The following is a 27,718-nucleotide window of genomic DNA, read 5'->3' on the forward strand; positions in this document are numbered from 1 at the left end:
TTTTGTGTTGTAGAGAACTTTTTACTGCTCTGATGTGGTATTTTTGAAGGTTTACTGTGGAGACTGGGAATAGTATACGTTCTTTAATGTGGTTTTAGTACTTTTGGCCAACTAGTTGTTTCTTCAGAACTTCTATATTTTTCAAGCTACTTCTTCTAAAATTATATCGAGGTTTGAGGAATGTCTTTCATCCTGTTGTCTTGTCGCTTAATGTCATATTTGCACCTGTGAACACATCTCTTCCTGTTTTGCTACTATTTGTCACTTGATCTTTGTCTTCCACTGATAATGTGTCACGCTCTCTCTCTCTCACCCTCGTCCTCTTCCCATCCCTTCTCAGACTCCGACACACACACATAATTACCCAACTGTCTCTCCTCCTCTCCCTCATGTCTGCCACTGAGGTCACAGTCTGGGTTTGTCTATCCTCGAGCAACACAGCCGTGCTTCACCGTGCCTGTAACTCCAGCTCTGCCTGCAACTCTACACTCAGAGTGAGCCAGGTCATCCGCCTGCTGACAATGTGACGACGGTGAAAAAACCTCCCGCTCACACGCTCAGGCACATGTTCCACGTTCATTCAGGACCCGGCAGCACATATCGCAGATCTCCAGACAGGCCGGGACGCCGTGTTGGTCCGAGCTTTGATGTGACTGAGAGGTGAATTAGACAGATCCTGATAGAAATACTGCGGGATCAGATGTTTTCCTTGTGATTATCTGTTTATCTCGGGGAACAAAGCTCTTTGTCTCTGCCTCAGCTGTGAGTAGCTAAAGGGGAAAATGTCGGGGTACTGTGCTGGCGGGGTTCATGTCATTATCGATGTAGATCTGTGCTGGGTGTACGCGGCGGTACGCGGCGTTTGAAGCGAGAAGGCTTTACAGGGAGACAGTCATCTCTCTCACACAGGGAGAGCCAGTCTCTCCACTGTCTCCTCTGAAAATTGGATTTCTATCCTCTGAGATTAGGATCAGGCTCTCCCCGCTCCACTGGGGCTCTATTAGAAAAACATGCCGCCCCTCTGAGGCCAGGAGAAACTCGCAGGACAGACCGCGTCGTCATTCTTTGACCTTTGGCCTTCTAGGACCAGCCGCAGCACTGATCCCACACCAGGGTGGCTTTCCTCCTCCGGGTGTTTCTCTGTCTGCCAGACGGCAAGGCCTACAGCAAACTGCAGGTGTCATCTATTTGACGTGACCCCGCCCCCTCGTCCACCCTGCCTGGGGCGGATGACGATCACCACCGAGGAGGACAAAGGAGCGTCTGTGCTCACTGAGACAGGCAGACATGGACCCCTTCAACGTGTCAATATCCCGGAAATTAAACAGACTTTGAAACCATATTATAATCACAACACAACTTTCATCTATCAGCTATTGATCTGCATTGTTGAAACAAGAAACTACCGAGATGCATTTTTAAAAGTTATACCATGATGTACACTCTTACATCGTCAGCATATCAGGATGTTGATCATGTTGCAAATCAAGGACTCAGCTAAGAAAAGAAGATTTTTATGAATGAAACTGATACCTTCTGTCTTTTTTTACGTTAATTAAGAAGGTTTAATGATCAAATGGAAACTTCAATGAATGATTGATTATCGACTGTTAGCATTGAAACAAAATTAAAAAAAATTCACACTATAAATAAATAAAAAAGCTAAAAAAAGAGCTTATTTCCAACAAATAAGACAAAAGATGACAAAAGATAAAAGGTGAAGTGGTGAAGCATTCTGATTTTTTCCACCACTTCTTTAGATGCTTCTTATACACAACACATTAGCTGATGAAGCAAAAGTTTCACAAGAAACAGATTACCATTCAAGTTGTAATTCATTGGTAAACTTCAGTCTGTCATTTCCCATCACACATCGGGGATCACCATGACGACAAATATCTGTATCATGTGAACCGTTCTGACTACGAGGCCCTGGTATTTTCCTGGAGGTGTCTTTGTCTATTGTCAGTTTATCTCCTGCTTGAATCTTGTGTTCTCAGAGGGATAAAAAAGGGGTTTTAGTGAACAAGGATCTCATAGATGAGTCATGAACCTGAGTCAGTGAGAGATAGGCCATATGGTCTGAAACTGCTAAAGGCCATGTGGGCTGTCTCTCTGCCCTTCTCTCTCTCTCTCTCTCGCTGGATGATCAATCATCATCAGAAGTCCACATGAACATCATCATCCTCACTCAGTCTCACATCAACCCAAGCCAACTGGAGCAACGAGGCACAATTAGGCAACCTATGATTTTTCTTATCGACATCCAAGGAAGTGCAAGAACATCAACAATTCTCTGGCAGTGTTGACAATAGACCGCAGTGTTCCTGAACTAAACACAATCAAATTAAAGCAGCACAGTCAAGTAGACTAGCCAATTGTCATTGAAATCCAACAGAAACATCCAGTGAAGGGTAATTCATCACAATAAAAAAAACTCTACAGAAAAATGTGTTGAACTCGCAAGAGGACAATGCTGATGATGGGATCACAGATGCTCGCTTCAAACACCGTCCAACATCCTTGACAATGAATCCTCCAGTGACTGATATTTCATCATCAACCAAAACGCCCTAATTATTAACATTGTTCCATTTTGGATCTCCACTGCACTATAAATTAACTTCTATTGGAGGTCGCAAAGTGTTGAGAGACACAAAAGTTGTCACGGGTTAGTTCCAATGACTTAATATTAGAAGTGGACATAGCAGAGGGGACAGCATTGGCCTGGCAAAAGGACATTTTAGCCTTTGCCATCTTGTTGATGCAAAGAGTGACTTTATTTGGAATAGAAGGTGGTTACCATGGCGGCTTGTAAACCAGTATTAATCATAAGCCCTTTTCACATTATGTACTCCTGAAAATTTCTACATAATTTCCAGGAGACTATCCCTGAAATCTGATTGATTGTTCACAAATGCACCTCACAGCAGGAGACTATCCCTATTGGACAGGAGGGGTGGGGGGAGGGGGGTTCAGGTGGCAAAACATGACGTAAAAAAATGATGCGGAAGTGGCAGATGAAGCAACAGAGTGTGATGCTGTAATGAAAATGTCTGCCTTTAAATTAATGTATGTGTAGTTCAATGACCGGAGAAGAACATAATGGTGAGCAGAAAACATGAAGAAGCTGTTTCATATATACATGGAGATTAGCATACAGTCTAGATTAAGCTCTGGTTGGAGGATACAAACATGTTTAATGAATTTAAAGATGGGAAGCTTTCTAAATCACCTGTTTTGGCTCTACAGGCAGAGAAGCAGTATAAGTATAGACTTCACTAGACCTCACCATTCTCCTTGGATTTGAAATCTTTATTTTGTACTTTTTGTCCAAGTTTGTTCTTCACTTTAGCCGACTCTGCACTTTTCCTAGCACTGGTTCCTGTTTTTGACCACCAGTTTAATAACAAATATCTACCACGCAGTGCAGTGAATCTCATGTAGTCCTTCACTTCTGCCCCTGCAGGGCTCGGGCTTTGCTTATGAAAACACGACTTCCCAGCTGTTTGTTTTCCAGCGTCTTCTCACGAGGAAGAGAAAGCTGATCTCAGCCAGGCAGCAACAAAAGAAACTCCAGACGAGACCTCAACAGCAGAGATGTTTTGCTCCCTCTGGCTCGTATTTTGGTTTGGCCCTCATTCCAAGAACTTCAAAAACAAAACCCATACATTGCTGCTGTCTTTTTGCGAGATTCCACATTGAAGTTGATATTGATCTTTGAATACAACTACAAGCTCCACATCATCAAATCTTTCTGAGCTAGTGCTGATAGAATAGCTGAGTTTTAGGCCTGACACAAAGACAATACTTTCTGCTGACCACCTTCAGAAAAATGAACTTTAGTTAAAGTTTTCAACTTAAAAAAAATATGGCTGACATTTAAAATGAGCAAATCCTGACCCAATAACCTGATCACAAAGAAGTTAAACATTTAAAATCCATGATGATCAACCATGAGACATTTTCAACAGCATCAAAGGTAAAGCCAATCTTTTTAAGAAAGGTTAGTGCATACTGTACTCACAGATATAATAGTACTCTCTGCCAGGACGAAACTCGAAGCCCAGGGAGAAGGGAGTAAAGAGCTGGAACTTCTCGGAGAACTTGAGCGGTCCGTTTGGCGATAGAGGCCTGTTGCACTCCCAACGTTTGAAGCCCTTAGCCGTGTGGTCACAGGAGCTGTAGCCGTCATAGTTCACCATGTAGAGGATGTAGCGCTCGGCCCGCTCGTCAGACACCGGGCCGATGTAGTGCGGACAGTAGACGTCAAGGTAGTCGTTGATGCAGACGTCGATGTGGTAATCACCACGGTAAAACCTGGAGGAGAGAGGGGGAGAAGGAAATGTAAATAGTGGTTATAGTTAAGGGACTAGAAACACTTACATGTAGTTAGCTTAAATTGAGTTCAATGAGTGCTTCTGGAAATCTCTTGATGGTTAAACATTCCTATCGGCCAGTGGTTCCCAACCTGTTTTTGCTCGTGACCCCACTTTGACTTCATAAAACTCTTGTGACCACAGATATCCAACACACATTTTTGGTAAAAATATGCTTTTTAATTGTATAAAAGAGAGTGCCTTGGAGTTATGACTCTTTGTATCCAAATTCAAAGAGAGTCCAGTTTACGCTGCTGCTCCTTCCCACATTGTTTTAGTTCTACTTAACAAAAAAAAAGGAATCTGGTACAGCTCAAGAAAATTCCCCCCAAGAACATCCTATAGCATCACTGATCTTGACCTATATTTACTGCAGCATTCTGCTTTTTGTCCTCGACACATTTAACATCCCGAACCCCCTGAAGCACCGCTTTGCTCAAGGGTACGTCAGCAGCAGCTGTCTAAGTGGGAAGATAGTTACTCATTGATTTGTTCGGGGACTCTCTCGGCGCCATGCTACTTCATGATGCATTCTCCAAAGAGTTATGAGTACTTCAACACCTGATGACAAGATATGATGCTTTGAGTACCTCAGTGAGGCCTGAAATATCGCTGGACGGTTAAGAGACACATCCGTGCTACGGCCGCTCTGGTTCTGTTTACAGGATCTCATCATGTCGGTCTCAATCATCCCAGCCTCTTCTGAGACTTAACCAAATCCCTCTGCAACTCCCCGGCCTCGGCAGAGACCTCTTACAACACACACCAGTCAGTCCTGAGCCATATATCAATGTTAGTGCTCAGCGGCGATGACTTATGCCGGTGCTGAAATTAAAGTCCCTCAGCGTTACGTGGCTAATCCCCTGGTTAGCATGTGCCTTTAGCTGCTTCAAGAGGATCCCTGTGCAGAATGAGATTTTCATTAGTTTAATATGACAGCCTAATGTAGGAGCCCCTTGTGGAATCTCCCGGTCTGGGAAAATGAGGCCTCTTCTCGAGCCTCGCCTTGAAGCAGCCCCCAGATCTTTCCCCCCTTGTGTTTACAGTAAACTAAGTGGACAGGAGTAAGATGGTGGTAAAAAAAAAAAGTGCGGCTGCGAGATATGTCAGGTATACATTCCAAACGAGCGTGATTGAAAACACATATTCCCATAGGTGCTCCATAAGGGTGCATCTGTGAGGCTTTTAGCAGAGACAGATTAGGTCTGGACAGCCGGCTGCTTGTGTCTCTGTAGCTGCTAATGGCCTGCGGTTCAGTATCACTGACATACTGCGGATGTCTTCAATACTCCACCTCTGTTCATCGACACTGTGAGGGGCTGTCAGGGGGGGGGAGACGGGACAAGGACCGTGTTGGAGCATGCAGCAGGAGACGATCTGATACGGCTGCAGTCACTGGAGCACCGCAGGGGAGGTTTCTACTGTGGCTCCCTGTCACTGGATCAAATATTACGCTAGATTCTGATCCTCAATGAGGGAGTACAAAGTCAGCTGATCTGAGGCCAGGTGAGGCAGGAGAGGGGGGGGAGGCTGTGTCACAGCTGTTGCTGTAACATGTTGGGGCTTGGGGAGGCGTGTTTAGCATAAAGGGAGGTGTGTGCTCACTGCGGCCTGTTGGGGATATCAGGTTGTCGTGACACAGATTGTAAATGTGCTGCCGGATTAGTGGCAGTCCTACTGGGTTTGCGGCGCCACAAATGAGAGGATGTGAGCGTGTGTGAGCGTGCGTGTGTGTGTGTGTGTTGAAATTGCTGTTGAGCACAGATTTTTCTCGTGGATTAAAAGTTTCAGCCATTAGTCTATTAAATGTTGCACATTAATTACATTCCCTTTCATGATATATATATTTAGGATTATTGTTTGGCCTTTATATGCTTTTATAAGACAAAACAGGAGAGAGAGGAAATACTGAGAGTGAGATTAGGGGATGACATGAACGATCGGAAGTCAAACTGGCGACCAGTGCGACAAGAACTGAAGCTTGTGAGCATGGAGCGCCTGCTCTGACCGAGCCAAACCCAGGCCAGGCCCATCTTCAATTATACATCAGAAGATGTTTGGAAAGTCAAGACTGAGAACAAATGAAACAAGAAACATTCAAGCATTAAATGTAGCCTTTACAACACAACTTTTCCGAGGCCATGCACAAAGGGAGCATCTTTCTAACTACTATGCTAATAGCTTAGCAAAAACTTAAGTGATTGTGAAAGTGTAGGGTGAAGCAGAGAGTCTGAACAGTGATTTAAACACAATATAACAATGAGAGAGAGAGAGAGTGGGGGATGACATGAACGTGCTGCTTTCGTCCTCAAAACGAAGTTTGTAGACTGCTGGTTCATTTAGACATGTTCACTTAGCTTATGCCTTGCCCATAGCTGCTAAGTAGCTAACTCCATGCTTTTCAAAACCGCTCTACTTGAACCTGAGCTAATCGTTGCCTTTTTTTTTGGTAGGTCAGGAGAAACTCACTTAAACAAAACAAACCTTCAAGACTGAACGAACATTAAAAATATGGTTGACGAACACTTTCTTCACGAATGTTCATCTAATGTAAGGGGGTAGGCAATGATTTTTCAGTGTGGGTGTCTTGTGGCATCAGTAGCCATATTCTAATCGTTTTCTCTCTAATTATACGCTGGCAAAACATGAAACCAAAGCTCTTGTTTTCGTTTCAAGTTCTTTTTTGTTTTTTTGTCCCGCTTCGGCCCCAGCTGAACGTTTTGGCTCCAGGCAGGCACAGCATGGCCTCCTTCAGCCTCAGCTGCAGAGCTGCTGGCTGATATTATGACTACCAGGGGTCAACCGGCTCCACGGTATCATGTCCTCAGCCCAGGAGCACTGTGGAACAGCCTGCTTTGTCCTCTTGTGTCTTTACAAAGCCGTTAATGTTAGCTTTAACCCTGCAAGTGTCAGCGGCTGTCAATCAAAGCCGGCCCAGGAGGACCAGCTCAGATTAGTCAGGATTGAGAAGTGTTTTAACTGATGGCTTTGTGAGAGAGAGGTGGAAAATGTTGTGAAAGTGACCAAGACCTGGATATTAGTACTTAGATACATCATGGTTGTGTGTGTAGTGGGGACAGGGTTTTTGACTGAGAATTTCTGAATTGACCCCATGAGAGGAATTACTGTCAGAGGCACTGCTTGTTAAAAGGCAAGGCAGGCAACTGCTTAGGGCTCCAGGCCAGTAGGGGGCACTCAAGGGCTGACTCAAGGGCTGACAAACTTTAAACCACAGCAGTTGCTCAAAATGTGAAAATTTCGCAATGACAGTTGGAAACCTCCTTACGGGGGCCCCATCTGACAGCACTCCCTCATGTTGCCCTGCTAAGCATGGCATGCATTTTTGCTGTGAAAAACAAAATTCGTCACTGAAAGTCACAAAAAAAAGTGAAGTGGAATTGTCTGTCTGGGAGTGAAAAAAAATAAGAGAAGACGGGCAAGCAGTGGGAAACTGGCAGACATCTTGGGGATGAATGTTGGTTGGAGGGGCCCCCAAATTAAATTTTGCTTAGGGTGTCGACAGACCAGAATCACCACTGATTACTGTAATATAATGGCTCAAATTGGTATAGAAATCCAACCAACAAAGCTTATTAGCATTATTAAAAAAAAGAAAACAAGAAATACTTTCAAAATAAATGTGTATTTACTCCGTTTATTCAGAGTATGTACAGAAACTAAGATAAGAATTAAATACATAAAGGTACCAGATAAAATGTCAAAAAGTGTTTTTGTGCGCTGTAAACCATTCCTTCAACTATCAGTCACTAAACATTTGTTCCACTTCTGTTTTATTTCACTTCTAACAAATCGACACATTCATCACAGCTCAATGCTTCACTGCAGAACAATTAAGACAGCATGTCAGCGGCCATTTTGGCACCTAGCAACAACGTTAGCTCGACATATTAAATTAAGTTGGAACGTTCAGCATGTTGTTGTTCTAGCCAGCGAATGTACTCTCCTGCCAAAGACACTGATATAAAAACTGTTGGCAGGGAGCTCTGGGAAGTTTTCAAAAATTTGGCTGGCTTTTCTTTTCTGAATGGAGACTTGTTGCTGTAGAATTTAAATTGAATTCATCAATCCATTCACTTTTATTGGATAATGAAGGAATGAAAGGAAGGGGGGTGGATACCAAAGATTAATATCTTTGATACAGTGCAAAAAAAAAGTGTTTTTGCGGTTAGATATCACTGAATTAAGTGAAACAATGGAACAAGAAGAATAGAAGATCAGAATAAGTTAAAATCAAATCAGCCAACAAGAACAGAGAAGAATGAATGAAGAGCCAAGAATAAACAATGATTGTCAACATGTCATTGAGACGGAGGCAACGGAGATGGACTCAGATTGAAGATGGGTTCTTTGTTTTTGCATTCACTGGGATTAAAAAGAAGACTGTAACAAATGTAATCATGTAAATGATCATTTTGTTTCAGCACTATAGTTAGATAAAAATCAGGTCAAATGTAGCTTAACTTTAAACCTCTTTGCACGTTTATCCTCACGATCACCTGACCCCATGAGTTCTTTGGTTTGTAGTTTATTTCCTGTTGGCCAATTCAGTTTGATTCATACGTTTAAAAGACAATTGATGTGTGTTTGTCCTCCAGGGATTTGACTCATCATGTTACAGGACAAACACTTGATAGCAGTATCGATAAGCGTTGTAGATTTTCAGGTTTTGAGAAATGCAGAACCCAGCCCGACATGAGACGACCCAGCATGCATCCCATGTCTCTACACATGTAGTTAAGTTGTTCTGTTTCTCATTCCTGTCTTGGAAAGAAGTATGTTGGTTTTTTTTCCTTCTTCCCCGTTTCTGATCAGATCAGATGGATCCAATGACTGAATGGGGTCAAATGTGGCCAAACCCATGCAGCAAAGACAAAAAGCTTTAACTCAGGTCTAAAATATGGACTGTTAATATAAAAGACGATAAAATGCTCAGTGAGAGCAGCAAGAGGGCCAAAAGAGGATCCAGATGTTCGCCAGATGGAGGCCGCGAGGAGCTTTTTTGACTGGCAGGAATGAAATATTGATAAGACAAGAAACACTAAAACTCTCTCAGGATGAAGTCGAAAAGATGACATTTCAACTTCTTCTTTTTGACCACAGACCTTCTCCTTTTAATCGTTTTCTCTCCCCACCCTGAGAACTCCCCCCCGGCTGCAGCGTGAGAAACCTTCCTTTCATTCACTGAGCTGTAAAGCTTCAGCACATTTCTCAATCTGAACACCAGGGTTTCTTCGTGTTCATTACAAACAAGATTTATTCATCTGTTTTTCCAAATGGCTTTGTCGTTAGAGGCTATTTAGTGAGTCATTAAGCTTTTGGCGGCGCTGATTCGAGCGTTTTCAACATTGTTTTTTCCTGTCTGGCGTTGTTCTGAGCAGCAGGATGTGTTCGAGTCTAATCGAGGGGTCGTGAGTTTGAGATCAGGGGGCAAAAAGAAACTCTCACACGCTTCAGCGCCTCAGCGTCAGTTATAAATGTGTCATAATGAGCCTTTAACAAAATCAGAGAAGCTTAATCCTAAATCCATTTGTCTTGGGGATTGATGATCTCTGATTGGTTGGATTACTCACGGCCAGTTGGAGAGGGCTCATCAATGAATCAGTAACCGGAGCTCTTAACAAAGCACACATCTCTGGATAATCCCTCTTTTCAGTGTGCACCCCCGCTGTTTGCTTTTTTTATTTTATCCCCTTCTGTTGTGTTTGTGTCACTCTGTGGCCGGGGACAGGTAAGGCACAGTTTAGATAGAAACACAATCAAAGATCTAAAACAGGGAAGGGTTGGAGAGAGGAGGAGTGAAGAGATATGTTTGGAGGTTGATCCTCCTTGATCCTCCTTTTAAGGCATGGACAACTTAAAAACAGATGTGTATTTCTGTTGTATAGGAATCAAATTGTGGAATTCTTTAAATAATGACTTGAAGAGCTGTGTTCAGATAGTTCACTTTAAGGAAATGTACAAGGAGATAATTATTAGACTGTATGGAATTATCAGTGAGTGTGTCTTGTGTGTGTTGTCCTCCTTATTTATGTGGAAGTGAAGTCAAATATTCTAAATTGTCAGATTGGTTTTATGTTGCCATGGTATTGGTTGGTATTGGTTGCCAAGTCATTGTAATTGGACAGACCATCTAGATATTTCTGCTTTTCTATTTGAGTATAAGGGGCAGGCACATTCACAGAAAACGTTGTGTGTTTTGACATGTGAGGAACAAATGAAAATGAAATATTTTCTGATGTCTCCTACAATCAACAAGTGATTATTAACTTTGCAGAACCAAATACAATTATGCATAATTGATATGACTCTTTCCAAGAATGATTTAGAAATAGCGGGATGAATTCTGTTGTTACTGTTTTATTTCCCTAAATGCTTTTAAAAGTGGTCTTCATATTGTTGCCATAAATTTAAAGTTCACAAATACTGAGTTATTTTTGTTGTTCATTATGTGAGCAGAAACATGTCTGAAAAAAGTTCTCTAACTAACTACTTTACTGACTTTTTCTACATTTGTCCAATGAGAGCCTTTGTCTGTTTGACCTTCAGATGAACTTGACGAGGTTTATCCTTTAAGCATGTTGTTATTCAGTCTTTGGACACTGAAGTAATCAAATGAAGATAATCTGAGACAAATGGTGTTTTCTCACAAGCAGACTTCAGCTGAAAGTTTCTGGAAATGTGTCAGGGTGAGCTGCATGTGTGAACGCTTACAGCAGAATTTGTCACACCCAACTTAACCCAGATTTCTTCCTGCCGACCCCCAAGTGCGAGTCGGTTTGAGCAGACGTGTGAACGCAGCAGGAATAGTTCACTTTGAGAGAACGGGCAGAGGTAGATGACGTCTATATCACCGTCTTTGTGCAGGTCATGAAGCTGCTTCTTATTCTTTTCTGCCGTCTGACGGGGAAAACTTCATACAGTGACGGACAAATGTGAACTCAGGAAGATTTCAGGGTCAGGCGGTCTGAAATGTTCTGAGTTTTGATTCTTTTGAGACAGTTTGACCTCATGAATGCTGTTTTAAAGTTCTCTTCAGCTTGTCTTATGCATGTCCAACATTTGTCTGACTGACCTGTGTCAATGTACTCGATTAAGCCTCATCTCTATGAATGTTTTCAATTATTCTTTGGCAGTGAAGCACTCAGATTAAGAGGTCCTGAGTCTAACAGCATTGGAATCAGCAAATTCATCACATATTATAGTTTTCAAAAACCCCCAAATTCCCATGACCTCTGTTTCCTCAGTGCTCGCCCCGGCCGAGAAGGGAAGGGAGAAGTCGAACTGAAGAAATGTTAAATGAATTTCATGCTGTTGTCTCTACAGAAAATTAGCCAATAATGAAAACAAATGAAGAAGTTTTAGGAGCCAACGAGAGGAGACGGATGGTGGTGTTTGGAAGAGACAAAAGAGGAGGAGCGAATAAGAGAAAAGAAAAAGAGGAAATGGAAAAGACTGAGAGGTGGATGAAGAGCAAAGAGAAGACGTTATTTTGGGGTGAAGAGGCGCAAATCAGGAAGTAGAAGTTATGAGAAATTTAATGGAAGGACATAAGAAGCGGAGCAAGGTGGTGAAGAAGCAAGAGAAGACAAGGAAATCAGAACAAGTGTACAAAGATTTAAAATGAGGAGGTTTAGAAGAGAGGAACAACAGGAGAGGAAGAGAGAGAAGAGGAGCAAACAGAGGGGAGAGGGAGGAAGAGAGAAGGTGGCAAGATGGAGAAGGACAGTAAAAAGGAGGAGAGAGAAAAATATCAGGGGGAATGACGGGTTGGAGTGGAGGGAAAGAAATATGAGAGGGAGAAAAGCAGAGAAGAAGAGCAAAAAAAAAATAATGATGGAAGGAGAAGAATGTAGAGGGAATAAGAGGGGAGGAGGAGGAGAGGAGGATAAAGCCCTCCTGTTGTTTCCCTCCTGAACACAGTTGGGTCAGACGAGGGGCAGCTTCCCAGGGTTATCCACAAAGAACGTAAAGAAGAGATGCTTTCAGACCGCAGAAACACATGAAACTCTTATCTTAGCACACGCACACACACACACACACACACACACACACACACACACACACACACACACACACACACACACACACACACACACACACACACACACACACACACACACACACACACACACACACACACACACACACACACACACACACACACACACACACACACACACACACACACACACACACACACACACACACACACACACACACACACACACACACACACACACACACACACACACACAAACAAAGCAACACACAAACCACAGAGCGGCTGCTTCTACATCAAGTCCCTCAATTTACTCGTCCACAAACCAAATGTCCTTTCAAACAGAACGCCAACAAAACACCTGCAGTTCCCGCCTGCAGCCTCTAGGGGGAGCTCTTTTAAGGGTCTGATAAGACTCTGGTTTGTGTGATGTGATGTCACCAGATGGGGTCTGTCCATGCTGCTGCCCTCGGGGTTGGGAGGTCTCGATCCCCCTCCCTCCACCTGTCCAATCAGTCAGAGCTTTTCGCCGCTGGGAAGTTAAAGCCATTATTACTTTTTTGGCTAATTATATACACACATCTGTCTGTGGACGCCCAAACACACACACACACACACACACACACACACACACACACACACACACACACACACACACACACACACACACACACACACACACACACACACACACACACACACACACAATGTATTTAACTTGTAATGTGTTTGCCAGGGGGCTCTGGGCGTTGACAGCACAGAGATGGGAAAAATGGAGCCTGTAAAGTAAAGACAGTTCTGTGTTTCTTTGTTTTTATTCTTGCTGGGAACAAAAAAAAAAAACCAGAGGAGGTGAATAATTGGCCTCAGATTGAAAACAGATTGCTGCTTGTAGGACGGCACCTCGGATAGTTACAAACTAAAACAGAGGCTGAAAAGAGAGAGAGGGGGAGCAGAGCAGAGGCACGAAGAATGAGAGCGGACAGTCTGTTTATGGATCCTGGTGGTGGTCTTCACTGTGCCAATCGCTAACTCATACTTGAAGGCAGCTGCAGCCTTGCCGTGTGCAGGGCTAAGAGAGTCCACACACACACAGAGGGACGGTTCTGTAAAGCTTCATGTATTCTCTAATCTCAGTCTGCAAATGAGGCCCCTTATGTCTTTGTTACTCGTGTACTCACGAACCAAAACAATTCCCCTTTCTCTTATTGGAATACATTTAGAAAATCAATTTCATACCCTCAGGTTTTTTATTTTATTTACAAATTCAAGCACTCTTCATACAACTTTGATTTGGGGTCTTTATTCTCCTCACAGTCTGAGAAAGTTTCCTGGAGAGATCTGTGTAATTTAATTTGACTATTTTTAAAAACCAGGCGAATATAAAGAGGTACTCAAGTGATTCAGTTTGAATATAAAGTAGAAAGACACTCACAAGAGAGTCATTAAAAAAAGGATGTTCAAAGCCGAAGCACCAGAGTCTGAGACATCCTGACTTCTATTCCCCAGCAAGGGTCAAGCTCCAGAAACACTGGATCCTACATTTCCCATGATGCAACCAACGTCTTCCATTAGACCTCTTTCGTCTGGTCAAATCTCACTTCTTTGAACCGTAACACTTTCTTTTTCTAGAAAGCCTGCACGACTGGTCCAAAAGCACCTTGATGACATCACTCTGACATCATCAGGTTTATCATTTCAGACTTTTGGAAAGTTCCAGCAGAAACACTTTTCCCAGGCTGAGAATAACTAACACTGAAGGGGTAACTGATTCAAAACTGATGAAGGCTAAACATACTAATGTCTTCAGTTGATTCCTTTGTATATTTCTACAAAATGACATGTAAGCTGATGAGACAGGATTTAGGTGTACTGTCCCTTTAAGATGAATATTTCTGATTCTCTTCCTGTCCGTCTTACATGAACGGAGCAGGTTAATTACTGACAACGCTATTCTGGTGTCAGAGAGGTCAAAGCAGCAACAGCAGCATGGGGTTAGTGTCAGTCAACACACACACACACACACACACACACACACACACACACACACACACACACACACACACACACACACACACACACACACACACACACACACACACACACACACACACACACACACACACACACACACACACACACACACACACAGACACACACAGACACAGCAGGGCTCTGTCATTCAGTCAGTGTAAAAACCCCAAGGGGCCGACACACACGGTCGTAAACCCCCGAAGTGTCAAACATGGTTGTTCAGGTTGCCATGACAACAGTTTACAACAACAAAATGTTCCGTGACCACTGAATCGACACTTCCGACAAACGTTCATACCTGAGGATGTATACATGCAGACAGGCACACACACAGACCCACACGCAGCAACACACACACGCTGCAGCTCTAATGCCAAAGAACACGTCCTGCTAAAATAACCACGCTGAAATATGTCCAATCAGCACCTGCTGGACACGTGTACTAATGAACATAGAGCAGTATTCTTCATTTCAGTTTACACATCAAGTCATAATAGTTCAATATATATACGGTAGCTAAAGAATCTATAGCTAACAGTCTTATATAGAGGAAACATCTAAAAAGTTCAATTCAAATTTTAAATGTTGTCATCTGAGTGTCTGTGAACTGTCCTAATATTGGGTTTGATTGTTGTGTTTATGCTTGAATATTTAGTGTAAAAATATGTAATTAATTCTGTGAACAAATGACATGATAGTGATGAGGCTGCAGTATGTCATTCTTGACTACCCAGGCATGATTTACAAAAGAATAGCGCAACTTTTGCCGTCTAATTCACAACACATCTTTTAAGTCAGACAAAAACACAAAAATAAAATCTGCAGAGCAAACGGTGTCCATGGGATGTTTGCGTGTATTTAAACGAAGCACACGACAAAGCAATGAGTCGGGTGAAAACTGTCCCCAGTTCCAGTGTTAGCATCGCCCATGAGTGTTTGTACACAACCGTGATCGTTGACCGCTCATGCAGTTCTCTTTTTTAGCTCCAAGAGTAATATCAAGGCAGTTGAGGATCTATTTTTGAGCATGTTTTGACAAAAATCATTTCAGTTCAGTGATAATATGGCACTAACTAAGGCTGCAGAGCGAACATTTAGCATTGCATATATAGTTTTAAGAACAAAGAGAAGCATCTCAATGTGTCGTCTGTAGGCTGATCGCTAAATCTGATATAGCAAACGTTTTTTGTAAATCAGCATTTAGTGAACAATTGAAATGAATATCATAAAATGACAAGCCCTTTTTTTTCTCCGATTCTAACATTCAAACGTTCTGGAGGCTGCACTACACTGATTGTTGCATTCAGCATGTCTGTGTGAACATCCGGGGAGAATTCGATCAAAACCTGATCTTCTACGCCTGCACAGTCTGGAGAAATGGTCTTAACAGGAAAAAGTTTTTTTTCTAGGGTTGCTAATAGTCAGAATTATTTGTCCTAAACCAGATCTTATTAGAACAAGACTCACAAATCATTCTTTCATTTTTAGCCAAACTTTTTGAGGCTTTTTTGTTGACACTCCTGCAGAGAGAGAGAGAGAGAGAGAGAGAGAGAGAGAGAGAGAGAGAGAGAAGCTGAACGTATCCCAGGATGCTTCACTTCAGACGAGCAGCTCACCGTGCTCGGCTGATATCGATCTGACACCTTAGACTCTGAGCTGAGGTCAGGGGTTAGTGACAGCCCATTATTCAGCCCCAGAGCCAGTGTTTGGTCGCTGTCTGAGCCCAGGTGACAGAGTGACCTCCATGCCGTCTGTCTTAGGAGCTGCTGAGGGACGGAAGGAGAAGTTTAAAAAGTCTCTTTAAAAAACTCAATTCCCCATGAAATGTGTCATGCGTCATTCACTTTGGGATTTTCTTCTTGTAAACCAGAGTCATTCTCTCTCTCTCTCTCTCTGTGTCTTCCTGCTCAGTGGGCGGCTCCTTATCTTTTTCTCGCTTGTTGATTCTGTAATTATCAAGTAAGTGAGATTTGTGTTCCTTTTTCAGTTTCAAGTCATTGATCAAAAAAGAAAATTATTACTATAAAGAGAAGTCATAAATAAGTCCAGTTTAACCAGAAATATATTTAAAAAACATCTTTTCCCCCTGAAGCTATACGCAAACATCTTTGTTTCAGTGATCCAGATACAAACCCTCCAACCTTCACCGTGTGTTAGCAAACAGACTAAAGCTGTGTGTCGCTTGTTTTGCATATCTACTCACCCTGATTCTATTTCTGTTTAGTTTTCTCCCTGGACAAGTTTTCCCACTCCGTCGCAACAATGCCTTCACTCACTGTTTAAATAACGGTGTTAAAGTGAGCGCCACCACTGTATGAAATGAAATGTAAAGTTTCAGGCAGCGAAAATGTGAATGTTATTTCTTTGCCTTGAAAATGTTCAGGTTGAGAAAAAGGTATAATTAAAATTAAAAAAAGGTACTATGAAGAAAGATGGAATCTTTTTGAATCATGAAGAAAGCGTACACAGGCACAAGGCTGTTGTTTTCACACATACACAAAACTATTTTTCCAGGTGAGCTGCATGTGTGAACATCCTGACTTCTTCCAGATTTTGTCCTCCCAGCTCTATAAAACTCCAGCAGGTAGAGCTGATGTGTGGAGGCAGAAGGTAAAACTGAGGAAGATTCACAGCGGGCGAGTGTGTGTGTGTGTGTGTGTGTGTGTGTGTGTGTGTGTGGGGGGGGGGGGGGGGGGGGGGGATGAAGTCCAGCTGGTGCGATCTTTGCAAACGTGATACAGCAGCTTTGAGCTCTTTTCTGCTCCCAGGAGGTTTTTTCAACTCTGTCTTTACTCTGAATATGTCAAATTAAACAAAGCATCGATATAAAGGCAAAAACTGTCAATGCAGCACCGGATTCTGTTGCTTTGTCCGCCATCTTAGATATCTTGTAAACATTATCATGGCAGCATCACGTCTAACCCCCCCTCATCTGACAGAGGGGTCGTCACGCTATGTGTGAATAACAACTGCTGAAACTTTCAGGGACAGGCTGTCCTGATATTTTCTAGACATTTTCAGGAATGCATGTTTGAAAATATACACACTCTCTCTCACACACACACACACACACACACACACACACACACACACACACACACACACAAGGATGCAAGCTGACCTGAGCTGCAGTGAGTTCTGCAGGAAGGCCCCACCTGAAGCTGCCCCTTATCCTCTCTCTGCAGTGCAGACACTGGGACCTCTGACCCCACCTCCCCCAGGGTCAATCTCCGAGCCCCCCTGCACTGCCCTATCACTTTACTGCACCCCAGGGAGCGCGCTCCCCGCCCGCCCCAAAACCCCAAAACACTCTGAACCCACAACTACAGGAGGACGGGGGGAGGGGACGGCGGTGAGGAGAGGAACCCGCAACGTCTGGTCTCAATCACCCGCCCATGACAAGCCTGCAAAGCTATCACACACACACACATGTATGAACACACACACACACACACACACACACACACACACACACACACACATGTATGAACACACACACACACACACACACACACACACACACACACACACACACACACACACACACACACACACACACACACACACACACACACACACACACACACACACACACACACACACACCAGCACTTATCCACCAGTGAGGTCTCACACACATCAAAGTGCGGTGGAGCTGACGTGGTGGAGTAATAGGCGTTCAGTGGGGAGAGGGTAAAATGCTAAAAACTCAAGATTTGAAAAAAACTTGTTGTGTTCTGAGAAGGGGGGGGGGGGGAGATGGGTGAAGGAGGATCACATTCAAGGTTTGAAATGGGAGGAGGGGGGGGGGGGGGGAGGTAAGAAGGGGCAGAGAGACGGATCGACTAGTGAGAGAAAAGTGAAAGAAGAAGCCAAGATGATGTGAGAACATTTGAGGGATGTGGAGGAAGGGAGTGGGAACGAGCACATCCCTGATTTAAAACTCCCAGAGGTCCCGTATACGAGCAAGGAGGTCTGTGAGTGTGTGTGTGTGTGTGTGTGTGTGTGTGTGTGTGCATGTGTGTGTTTGCGTGGGTGGGTGTGCTCGCTCATGAGACAGTTTATTTGTATGGCACAATATCACATACTTAGTCTCAATAGGTCCCTTAACATTCACGGCTCCCAGGCTAGTATGAACATTTGGAGAGGACCAAACCGATGCAGACACGAAGGAAGAAACATTCCAGATGTGAGAAATGCTTTTGTTTGTATTTCAAAGGGAAGAAAATGCCACATGTAACTTTCACTTATAGCTCGATAGCACAGTGGGACGTTGGACCACGGGTGGTGGGGGGGAGGGGTCGATGCCATGCACGGCGAGGGTCGTGTAATCAAAGCAGGCAGCTGAAGGCGTTCTTTAATATATAAATGTAATAAGGAAACATCCAAACTCACAGCAAGAATACAAGAAAAGGCTGGTTGAACATGTCACGTTCTTTTCCCTCTATCATTTCTCCATAATTACAGTCGTTAAGGTGACTGGAACATGTCTTGGCGGTGGCCCCCTGAGATTCTTTTCGGTGAGCAACACTTGTGTAGTGTGAGTCATTTGGAGCTCAAAAAGAAAGAAGAGATCAGAGAAAAAACAGGCTTCATTCATGCTTACTGTTTCTGTCCGCCCTTTACACACACATCCTGTTTCAAATGTCCGGACTATTTGATCAGAACCGACTCAGTTGGGTCCTCTGATCTCTTGGAAGCATGTAAAAAAACAAACAGGATATATTAGGTTGACGTAAAATCCTCTGTCTCTGTGTTTGCTGTGCATCTACAGTATCAGCTTCACCAGTCAGTTTTTTTAATTTCCGACATAAAAAAAATGATGGCCGACTGTTCTGCTGTCGGAGCCGCTTTACGACAGAGCTGGTGGCAGAACATGAGGCTGCAGCCCGCTCTGTAACTTTGTTTAATTACACGTTTTTATGGGGAAGGGTCTTAAGTGCATTCTAACCTTTAATGCGTTTCAAATTGTTTTTATCACCATCAGAGGAAATAACCGAGACTAAGCTTAACGCGTATTAAAAGACTCAGCACATTGCATCACAGAGCGTGCTCAGAAGCCTGTTAGAGAGCTGTAAAATGTGATGTTTGCGTTGGACTCTGAGTGGAACATTGAACTCATCATTTCAGGTCAGAGGACTTTCTTAGAAATTCTTAGCTGAAATATACAACCATACCTTCTGCATGTGACTGCTTGTGACACTTGAAGTACGTTATAAATGTATTAAAAGAGGTCTAAAGGCTACAGCAGTAAGAGAGGCACAGCTCCGTCCCCCCTTACATCCCGCAGCAGGCCCAGAAAAAACAGCACATGTAACATCATGTAAGGGCTAAACATAGCAGCGCCCTCCGAGTGCCCCGCATGCCAACGCCGAGCCGTACCACCTGGTTCACTCAATCTGCCCCCACAGGGCCCCATCACACCCCTCTGACCCCTCCCCCCTGACACAGAATGTCTGTCAAAGTCTCGTCCATCAGCTCGCAAACTATCAAGACTATCTCACATACTGCCTTGAAGAGAGGCCCGGCTCGGATTCACAACACGCTGCCGTCGGAAGAGCCGGGCTCACATTCACGCGCTCCACCTTAAGAGGCTGTATTTCATATTCACACCCACCGGGGCATTCCAGTGTCAGCGCCATGCAGAGGCCATGTTGCTCATTCAGTTATTCAGCGCAGTGCGAGGCGTTCACTGTCCAAGATGATGGCTCGACTTTTTTAGACTCCCAGTGGGCAAATTTCAATGCATATAAAACGGTTTCCCACTGCTGCAGGAGCATGAGTGCACCTGAGAGATGCTCCGAAATTACAAGCAGATGTGAATAAATATAGCTGCCGACACACCCACACAAACACACAGACGCAGAGGCAGCAGGAGGTAAAAGTTTAGGAGCGTGGACTTGAGGTTGGTAGTTTGAAACCCTTCTGAAAGGTACACGGATAGAAAAGGAAACACTGACTCACTACTTTATTCAGCTGGACATTTAATATATTATATATATGTGGATCCAGTATTAAATCAGGCTGTCCCATCAGAATCATCTAATATTCAAAATATTAAAAGAAAAAAACATGAATTAATTTATATATAAGTCAAGGTTACACAAAGTGGGTTACTGTACATTTATGCAAATATACATTAATTATTTTCAAAAAATATTTTTCTTGCACACGAGGAGTATTTCTTTGTGCTAAAAAAAATTCTGGAGAGACGGTAAAAGTAAACCAGGTGACCTATCCTCTCATTCAGCACCTCATTCTGCTGTCATTTTTAATTCTCTTTAGGTCTTTTGTTTATAACCTAAGATGGTGTAAAGTCTCCAGATGTGATCTACTTTCTTTTTAAAAAAATTTAAGCAGATGTAAATAATAAAAAAAAGTTTGCAGAGATAATGTTTCAGATTGTTTTTATTCTTATTTGTGAAAAGTGGTGAAATTTTTTTTAGGGCACGATAAAAAATAAACTGGGAGAAGAAGTGTAAACTCTTACTGATACTTCATTTAGCCACGAGAAACTGGAAAGACAACAGAAAATTTCCCCCTGGTCCATAGTTGAATAAAAAACTAAAGGGGGCTCATGAAGATATTAAAAAAAGAATCCCCTGTCATCTTTAGTCATAAACACAGGAGGAAAAAAAGCTTTTTGGATTTGGGCTTAAGGAATGGATATCCATTTTTCCCTACCTGCCTCGGGTCAAGTCTGCTTCTAATGTGATTAGTTCAGATCAGAGTCCGTCTGTTATGTGTTATTCCTGGCTTTTACGATTTCTGTTAAAAATGTTTTAATCACCAGAAAGAAATTCCAGCCGTCCCCGCTGTAATGGATGGAAACATTTCAGAGAGAAAAATGTCAAAAAAAAAAAGCTTTCAGTGCAGCTAAAGACCACTTCAGAGCTAAATGTCTATCTTTGGAGGAACCGACCCTTAAAGGTTATAAGAACTGTATTCATATGGAACCAGGTCCAAACTAGAGCCACCTCTCTGGACTTTACTCAGCGAGGGCGTCGCAAACAGAAAAACCTGCCTGGATAAATAAAAAAAAAAAGCCCACATACAAACCCATCCACCCACATGTACATGCACTTTGCAGACACAGCCCACATTATTCTGAGCTAAAGGCCACAGAGCGGGGCAGAAATCTGCTCTGGGACGAAGCGGGCCGGCTCGGACAGCGTGGACGGAGCCAAGAGAAATATCACCAGCTGCTATCCGACAGCTGATCAGCATTAACACACACACTGAGCCCACTCACATGCAGAAACACGCCTGCACAATGTTTGAATAAAGTCACATCCGCATTATATCCCTATGTTTTTATCAACACCTGACACACAGCCCCTCTCCTCTCTGAACTTCAAGACTGACCCCAGATCAGCTATCGGCGCGATCCCCGCCACGTAGAGCGTCACCTCGGCCTGAATGTGGGCCAGTTGTGAAATCACCAGATAGGAACCACATGTCAGCAGCTGCGTGTCAGGTTGAGGAAGGATTTACTGCCTGGATGTGATGATGGAGAGAGCCATAAAGGCGGGATAGAGCCGCTGTTGATAGATCACCTCACCGCCGGCCGCTTTCCATCTCTTTGAGGACATGCCGGGCGGCTTCTTCGCCTCTACACCTCGCCAAAGGAATGGAGACATGAGACAGATGTGTATCTATTTTCTGGCTATCTCATAATCGGAAACTTCTTTTTTGATTTCCATTCCGCGTCTGCAACAGTGTGTGTGTTTTTTTTCACAGTTTTTCACCTGGGTTAAATTAAGCGTTTCTCCCTCTGCCCGTCGTTATCGGCCTGGTTTAGGGAGCAGACTGCAGTGATTAGCCCCAGCCGCTGAACCGTGGGCCACCTCATTTAACACACCACTTGATGTAATTGTTATTGGAGTGGAGATACTGGCCTGCTGTTCAGACTTCAACACGCTAACAACACTTCTCTCATCGCCGCCTCACCCTGACAGTTGTTGGCGACACTGTCACCGCCTGTCGTCGTTTGTGGGTCGCGAGACAGAAAAAAAAAGAAAAGAAAAAAGTCAAGATTTGGCAGAGACCACAGAACTCTTAACAGGGAATGAAATGTGTGGAAGACGGCCAAAAATACAGATAGAGAAGAGAGGATTTAAAAAAATATTCTTAAACAATTAGCATTGTTGATTTGGTATTTGGTTGAAAAAAATTAAGGATACTTTTAGACTTCTACATGTAGCTTTAATACAGGTCATTTTTTCAGAGTATGAATTATTATATTTAACTTTGAAGAAGGTCCAACACACCAGTTCTTATTACTTGTTACTTAAGACCATCGATATTCTTGCTACGGTTATATTCCTTTATGTCATGTTCAAATGAAGAGGAGGACCAACGTGCAGAAACCAAATTTATCAAATTAACAAAAAGGAAAACGGCAAAAAACAGAGACCAACAAATTCCACAAACAAGGAGAAAGAAAACTCAAGGAGTCACAAATAGAACGGCAGAATACACCAGACTACGAGGAGGTAAAAGTATGAACTGACACAGAAGAGAAGAAACACAGAGGCTAAATAGATCAGGTAACCAAACACAGGAGAGACTAACAAGACACAGCCGAGGACAATGAGGGCGATCAAAAGTGGAGGGAAACACACAGAGGCAGGGAGAAACACTATAGACGTGATGGGGAAAAAATGTACAAAATAAAACAGGAAACACTGAAAACTCAACTCAGGATTGTCAACAGAAAAATACGCAGGAAGCCGAGAAACACAAGGATAAGAAATGAGAAAATAAAACAGGAAACACAAGACTAAACAAGGGAACATTCAAATAAAAGAACACACACACACAACTTAAGTTTGCCACACTGTGACACATATTACTATCTGAAAATGACACATATTCAAACTGGTTTCATTACACTTCACCAAATCAGTGCTTCAGGGAGTTCAAAGACAAAAAGAGGAAAGGAGACATAAGGGTGACTCTTAGAGAAGGGAACGAGGGGAGAACATTTCAAATGAAACATCTAAAGGAGAAAAGAGAGAGGAAGGGAACGAGCTCAAACAGTTATAGAAACACATTCAGTGGGAGTCAGTGGAGACATGGTGGGGTGGAGGGTTGGATAAATATACTCCCCTTCACTGAATGACAGGCATCCTCATCTCTCATCTCCCCCCCGGGGAGGCCGAGGGAGCGAGCAGGGCTGAACCTGCCATCTTAACCCTTCCTCTCTGCTCATTTTACACTATTGCTCGTCTATTCATCTCCCCGACAGATCTTCTTCCCCCTCACACTCGGGACCGCCACCCTAACCCTTCATCTGTAATCGCTTTAATACAACCTCTAACCTTCTGTCTCTCTCTCGCTCTCCCTGCCATTACTAACCTCTCCCTCCCGCCCTGAATGGCATGTGACCGCCATTATCGCCTTGTGGAAAGAGCGGCGTCATCATGTGTGCCATCATTTTCATCCATAACCATTAGGAACGTTGTAAAAAGATACGACCACTCTCACAGCGTCTTCAAATAATGGAGCGTAGGCACACTGTTGGACTGTAGCTGCTCACCGGCAGCAGCAGCAGACGCTGTCATTACTTTTTACGACTTTGAGTACTTTGGCCCTTAATGTACATCCTTCCTGTCCTTCAGGGTTTGAACGTGCAGAGGGAGGGCGGTGGCAGAGACCGCTCAGTTATCAAAACAACCGCAGGTTCGATCTCTGCAACAATTAGTCGAGCTGTGTTTTAGAGGGATATGCAGGCCCAGGTTATTTGAGCAGGGCGTGGCAGTAACTCAATATACTGTGATCGTGTTTCAGCAGAATCCCAACAGGGTGCAGGCCTGGTGTCCACTTCTCATGATGCATGATTCTCTTCTCGAATTAATGTCATTACAGAAGAAACACTGAGGACTTGTGTGCACGCTGACTCTGTCAAAAGAGTTCATATGGATCTTTTTACTGTAGAACTTCAAACATGGAGGCTGGAAAGTTCACGGAATATAATAAAGAAAAGAATCGTAGAGCTCATGGAAGTTTCCCCTTCATCTTTATTGGATTGTAAGATCAACACTTGCTTGCAGAATCTTTGAGTGTGTCACAATTCGATTTCGATTTCGATTCTTGGGGTCACGACTCAATTCAGAATCGATTTTCAATTCAAAACGATTCTGGATTCATGATTAAAAGTCTATTTTGAGTCCATACTTCAGGATCTACTCCATTTATCTGTGAGACTGGCTGCTGCTCCATTTGGCATTCTACTGAGTTAAAGAGCTAGCCTTAGCACGGAGTGACTGATTAGCCCCCCCAAAAAACCTTAAAAGGAGATTTTTAGAAGTTATTAATCGATTTTAAATCTAAGAAGAGAAGAATCTCGATTTTTTACATAAATCGATTTTTTTCCCACCTCTACTGCTGATGCCTCTGTGAGGCTGGAAGATGGTACAGCAGTGACTGAAGCTAATGCTAACGTCAGTATGCTACGTTCACCTGATGCTATGTTGACATACTGAGGTTTGGTGGATTTATTAAAAACTTTAATCGAACATGTTAGCATTCTTATCATTTTGAATCTGAAAAATTGGCCTGTTGACTTTGTAAACCTGAACATTTTGTCGTCCATTGAGTCACATCGCGAGCATGGCTGTTAACAACCTTGATCTGCCGCTGTTTAAAAATAACAAAACACTGAGCTCAGTGATCCGGGTTGTGTCATCATGTCACCCCAGAAAAGGTGTTTAAACAAAATGTTCACTGAGAAGTCAAGACAGAACGTAATCCGTCATAAAAGCTCATTAATAATCTCCATCTCCAATCAGCGAAAGATCTCTAAAAATTATTCAAAATGACGTTTCAGTGTCCTTGTTTTCAGATTGGTTAATTAATGTTTAAAAATTACAACAGCATAATGATTATATGTGTAAGGTGTCCAAACCAAACTCTTATTCCAGTTTTGGTTAAGGCTGTAGATGTGTCCACTTCTGAGTGTGAGTGGTTGAATTAACTTTCAAAATAAAACTTTTTTATATTAATATTCTTAAAAGAAAAGTTTTCATTGATGATTCACTTGTGCTGTTTTAACTCACTTGGCTCAAGTTAATCTGGGCTCAAACAGAAATGCAGACACATTCCTCAGCCACTGAGGGTGGTCCTACCCGACAAGTGTGTGTGTGTGTGTGTGTGTGTGTGTGTGTGTGTGTGTGTGTGTGTGTGTCTGAAATGACCAGTTTAGGTAAGAGTTCCAGAGTTTAAAATCACCCTGAACCACCATCAGTTAGGAAACACACACACACACAACACAGTTGAACACACAGTACACACTCTACTTTCAACACTCAGCCTGCTAACACACACACACACACACACACACACACACACACACACACACACACACACACACACACACACACACACACACACACACACACACACACACACACACACACACACACACACACACACACACACACACACACACACACACACACACACACACACACACACACACACACACACACACACACACACACACACACTGAACACTTGACAGGCTCAACACTTCTCAGATAGTGTTTACCCTCTGAACAACAGCCAATTACATGAGCAGAGGGCTCTGAGCAGCTAACCAGAGCTGCGATAATCACGGACACACAAACATTTGGACATGTTTCTTTGTAGCTGCACACAAAACTGTCTGGATCAAATTAAATCTAAGTGGACAACATAACTCAGCGTCGGCATGAATGCACATATTCAACATGTGGCTCACACACACATATGAGTTTTAATTTGAGTTTTTACACTATGAGTGAGGAACTTTTGTGGAAATCTATCATCCAAACAGGAACGGAAGAATGGTCAGATTAAGCTGCTGGGGCCCGGGGACCCCCCTAATCCCCCGTTCCTCTTTCTGGGATGTGTGCAGTTTTGAATACTAATGGTGTAAATTGATGCTGTGTGTTGGTGTAGCATATTCAAGTCAATTTCTTCTCTAGCGCACTGTAAGGTAAAGTATTAAACTATAGTTTATAAGACAGGTGGACTAAAGAATAAATACATAAAAAATAAATAAAAGGAAGATGCGGTCAGTTCCACATCCGCACAACTGAGAACAACACAGAGAACATGACAGCTAAGCCTAAACAGGGATAGTCTCCCGCTGTGAGCAGCATTTGTGAACAGCCAGGTCGGGTGAATCTCCGGAGCAGTCCTCCTGAAATGATATTTTTTCCGGAGTGCATTATGTGAAAACCGCTCAGGACAAAGGAGTTCTGGGTCTTTCCATCACTTCACTCTCACAGACCACAGTTGTTGTTAGAGGTCATCAAGTGAGAAATCACTTATGAGCTGAGAGTTAAGTTGTCATCTCACACATTCAACCTGTCCGATGTCTGAGCCAGGTCATCTCAGTCGAAGAAGAGGTCTCAGTTTAACACCTCCAGGTCACAGGGTGCACCTTTCCTCTGTCAGAAGGCGCTAGCTGAGTCTAACCCCACGGTAACCCGAGACCGGCCCTGCAGGCGGCTTATCCACCTCCACAAAGGCTCTGTGCTGCTCTGACAGGCTGAGCGATCATCAGTCAGGTAAAGCAAACTGCTCCGGACTGCCCACTATACACACAGGTGGCTTTACTGACCGCTCTGTGTGTTTGACTAGGTGTGTATTTGTGTTTGGAGGTGGGATGAAGTCTCAGGAAACACTTTTGATAAACAGTGCCAGAGCGCGTGGACGTGTGCGAGCTGAGTGTGTGACATGTCTGGACCCGTTAAGGTTTCCTACGACATGAGGCGGTCAGACAGTGAAACAGAGTCTGCAGACTGATTAGGTCGCCTTTTCTCACGGCAGGTAAAGACTCAAATCCCCATAATCCCTCAAATGATTAAGCTCAGGTCAGGAGTGACAGCACACACACAGACACAGAGCTACAGATGCTTTACAGCTTATTCATATAATACGGGAAGGGGAGAAGATTACATTGGTTTGCTGTTTAATAGTGTCATTTTCTGATTGGTTGCCATTCAAGTCGTGGTGTAAAGAAACTGAAGCCGGTCTGTTTTTAAAAAGGTTTTGATGGGGCGCCGGTAGCCTAGTGGTTATGTATCGCTCCCCATGTACAGAGGCTACAGTCCATGTTGCAGTGGCCAAGGGTTCGAATTCTACCTCGGCCCTTTTCCTGCATGTCACCCCCCCCCCCTCAAATAATGCACAATGTACAGTACAAAGGTGTGAAGACGGTGGAACTTTGTAACAGCGCTGTTGAAAAATCACAATGTTGATTCACCTGGATGTGGGAATGAGTAAAGATAAAGAGT

At 43.3% G+C, this 27,718-nt stretch overlaps 1 protein-coding gene across 1 annotated transcript in view; it reads right to left on the bottom strand.

Moving 5' to 3' along the window:
- Positions 1-27,718, bottom strand: part of LOC132992058 (ephrin-A5b-like) — an 82,377-nt gene that overhangs the window by 10,138 nt on the left and 44,521 nt on the right. Inside the window, exon 2 of the mRNA XM_061061159.1 lies at positions 4,028-4,320. Coding sequence (XP_060917142.1) covers positions 4,028-4,320 — 293 coding nt within the window. The remainder of the gene's footprint in view (positions 1-4,027; positions 4,321-27,718) is intronic.

Source organism: Labrus mixtus, chromosome 17, assembly GCF_963584025.1.
Source record: "Labrus mixtus chromosome 17, fLabMix1.1, whole genome shotgun sequence".
Lineage (NCBI taxonomy): Eukaryota > Metazoa > Chordata > Actinopteri > Labriformes > Labridae > Labrus > Labrus mixtus.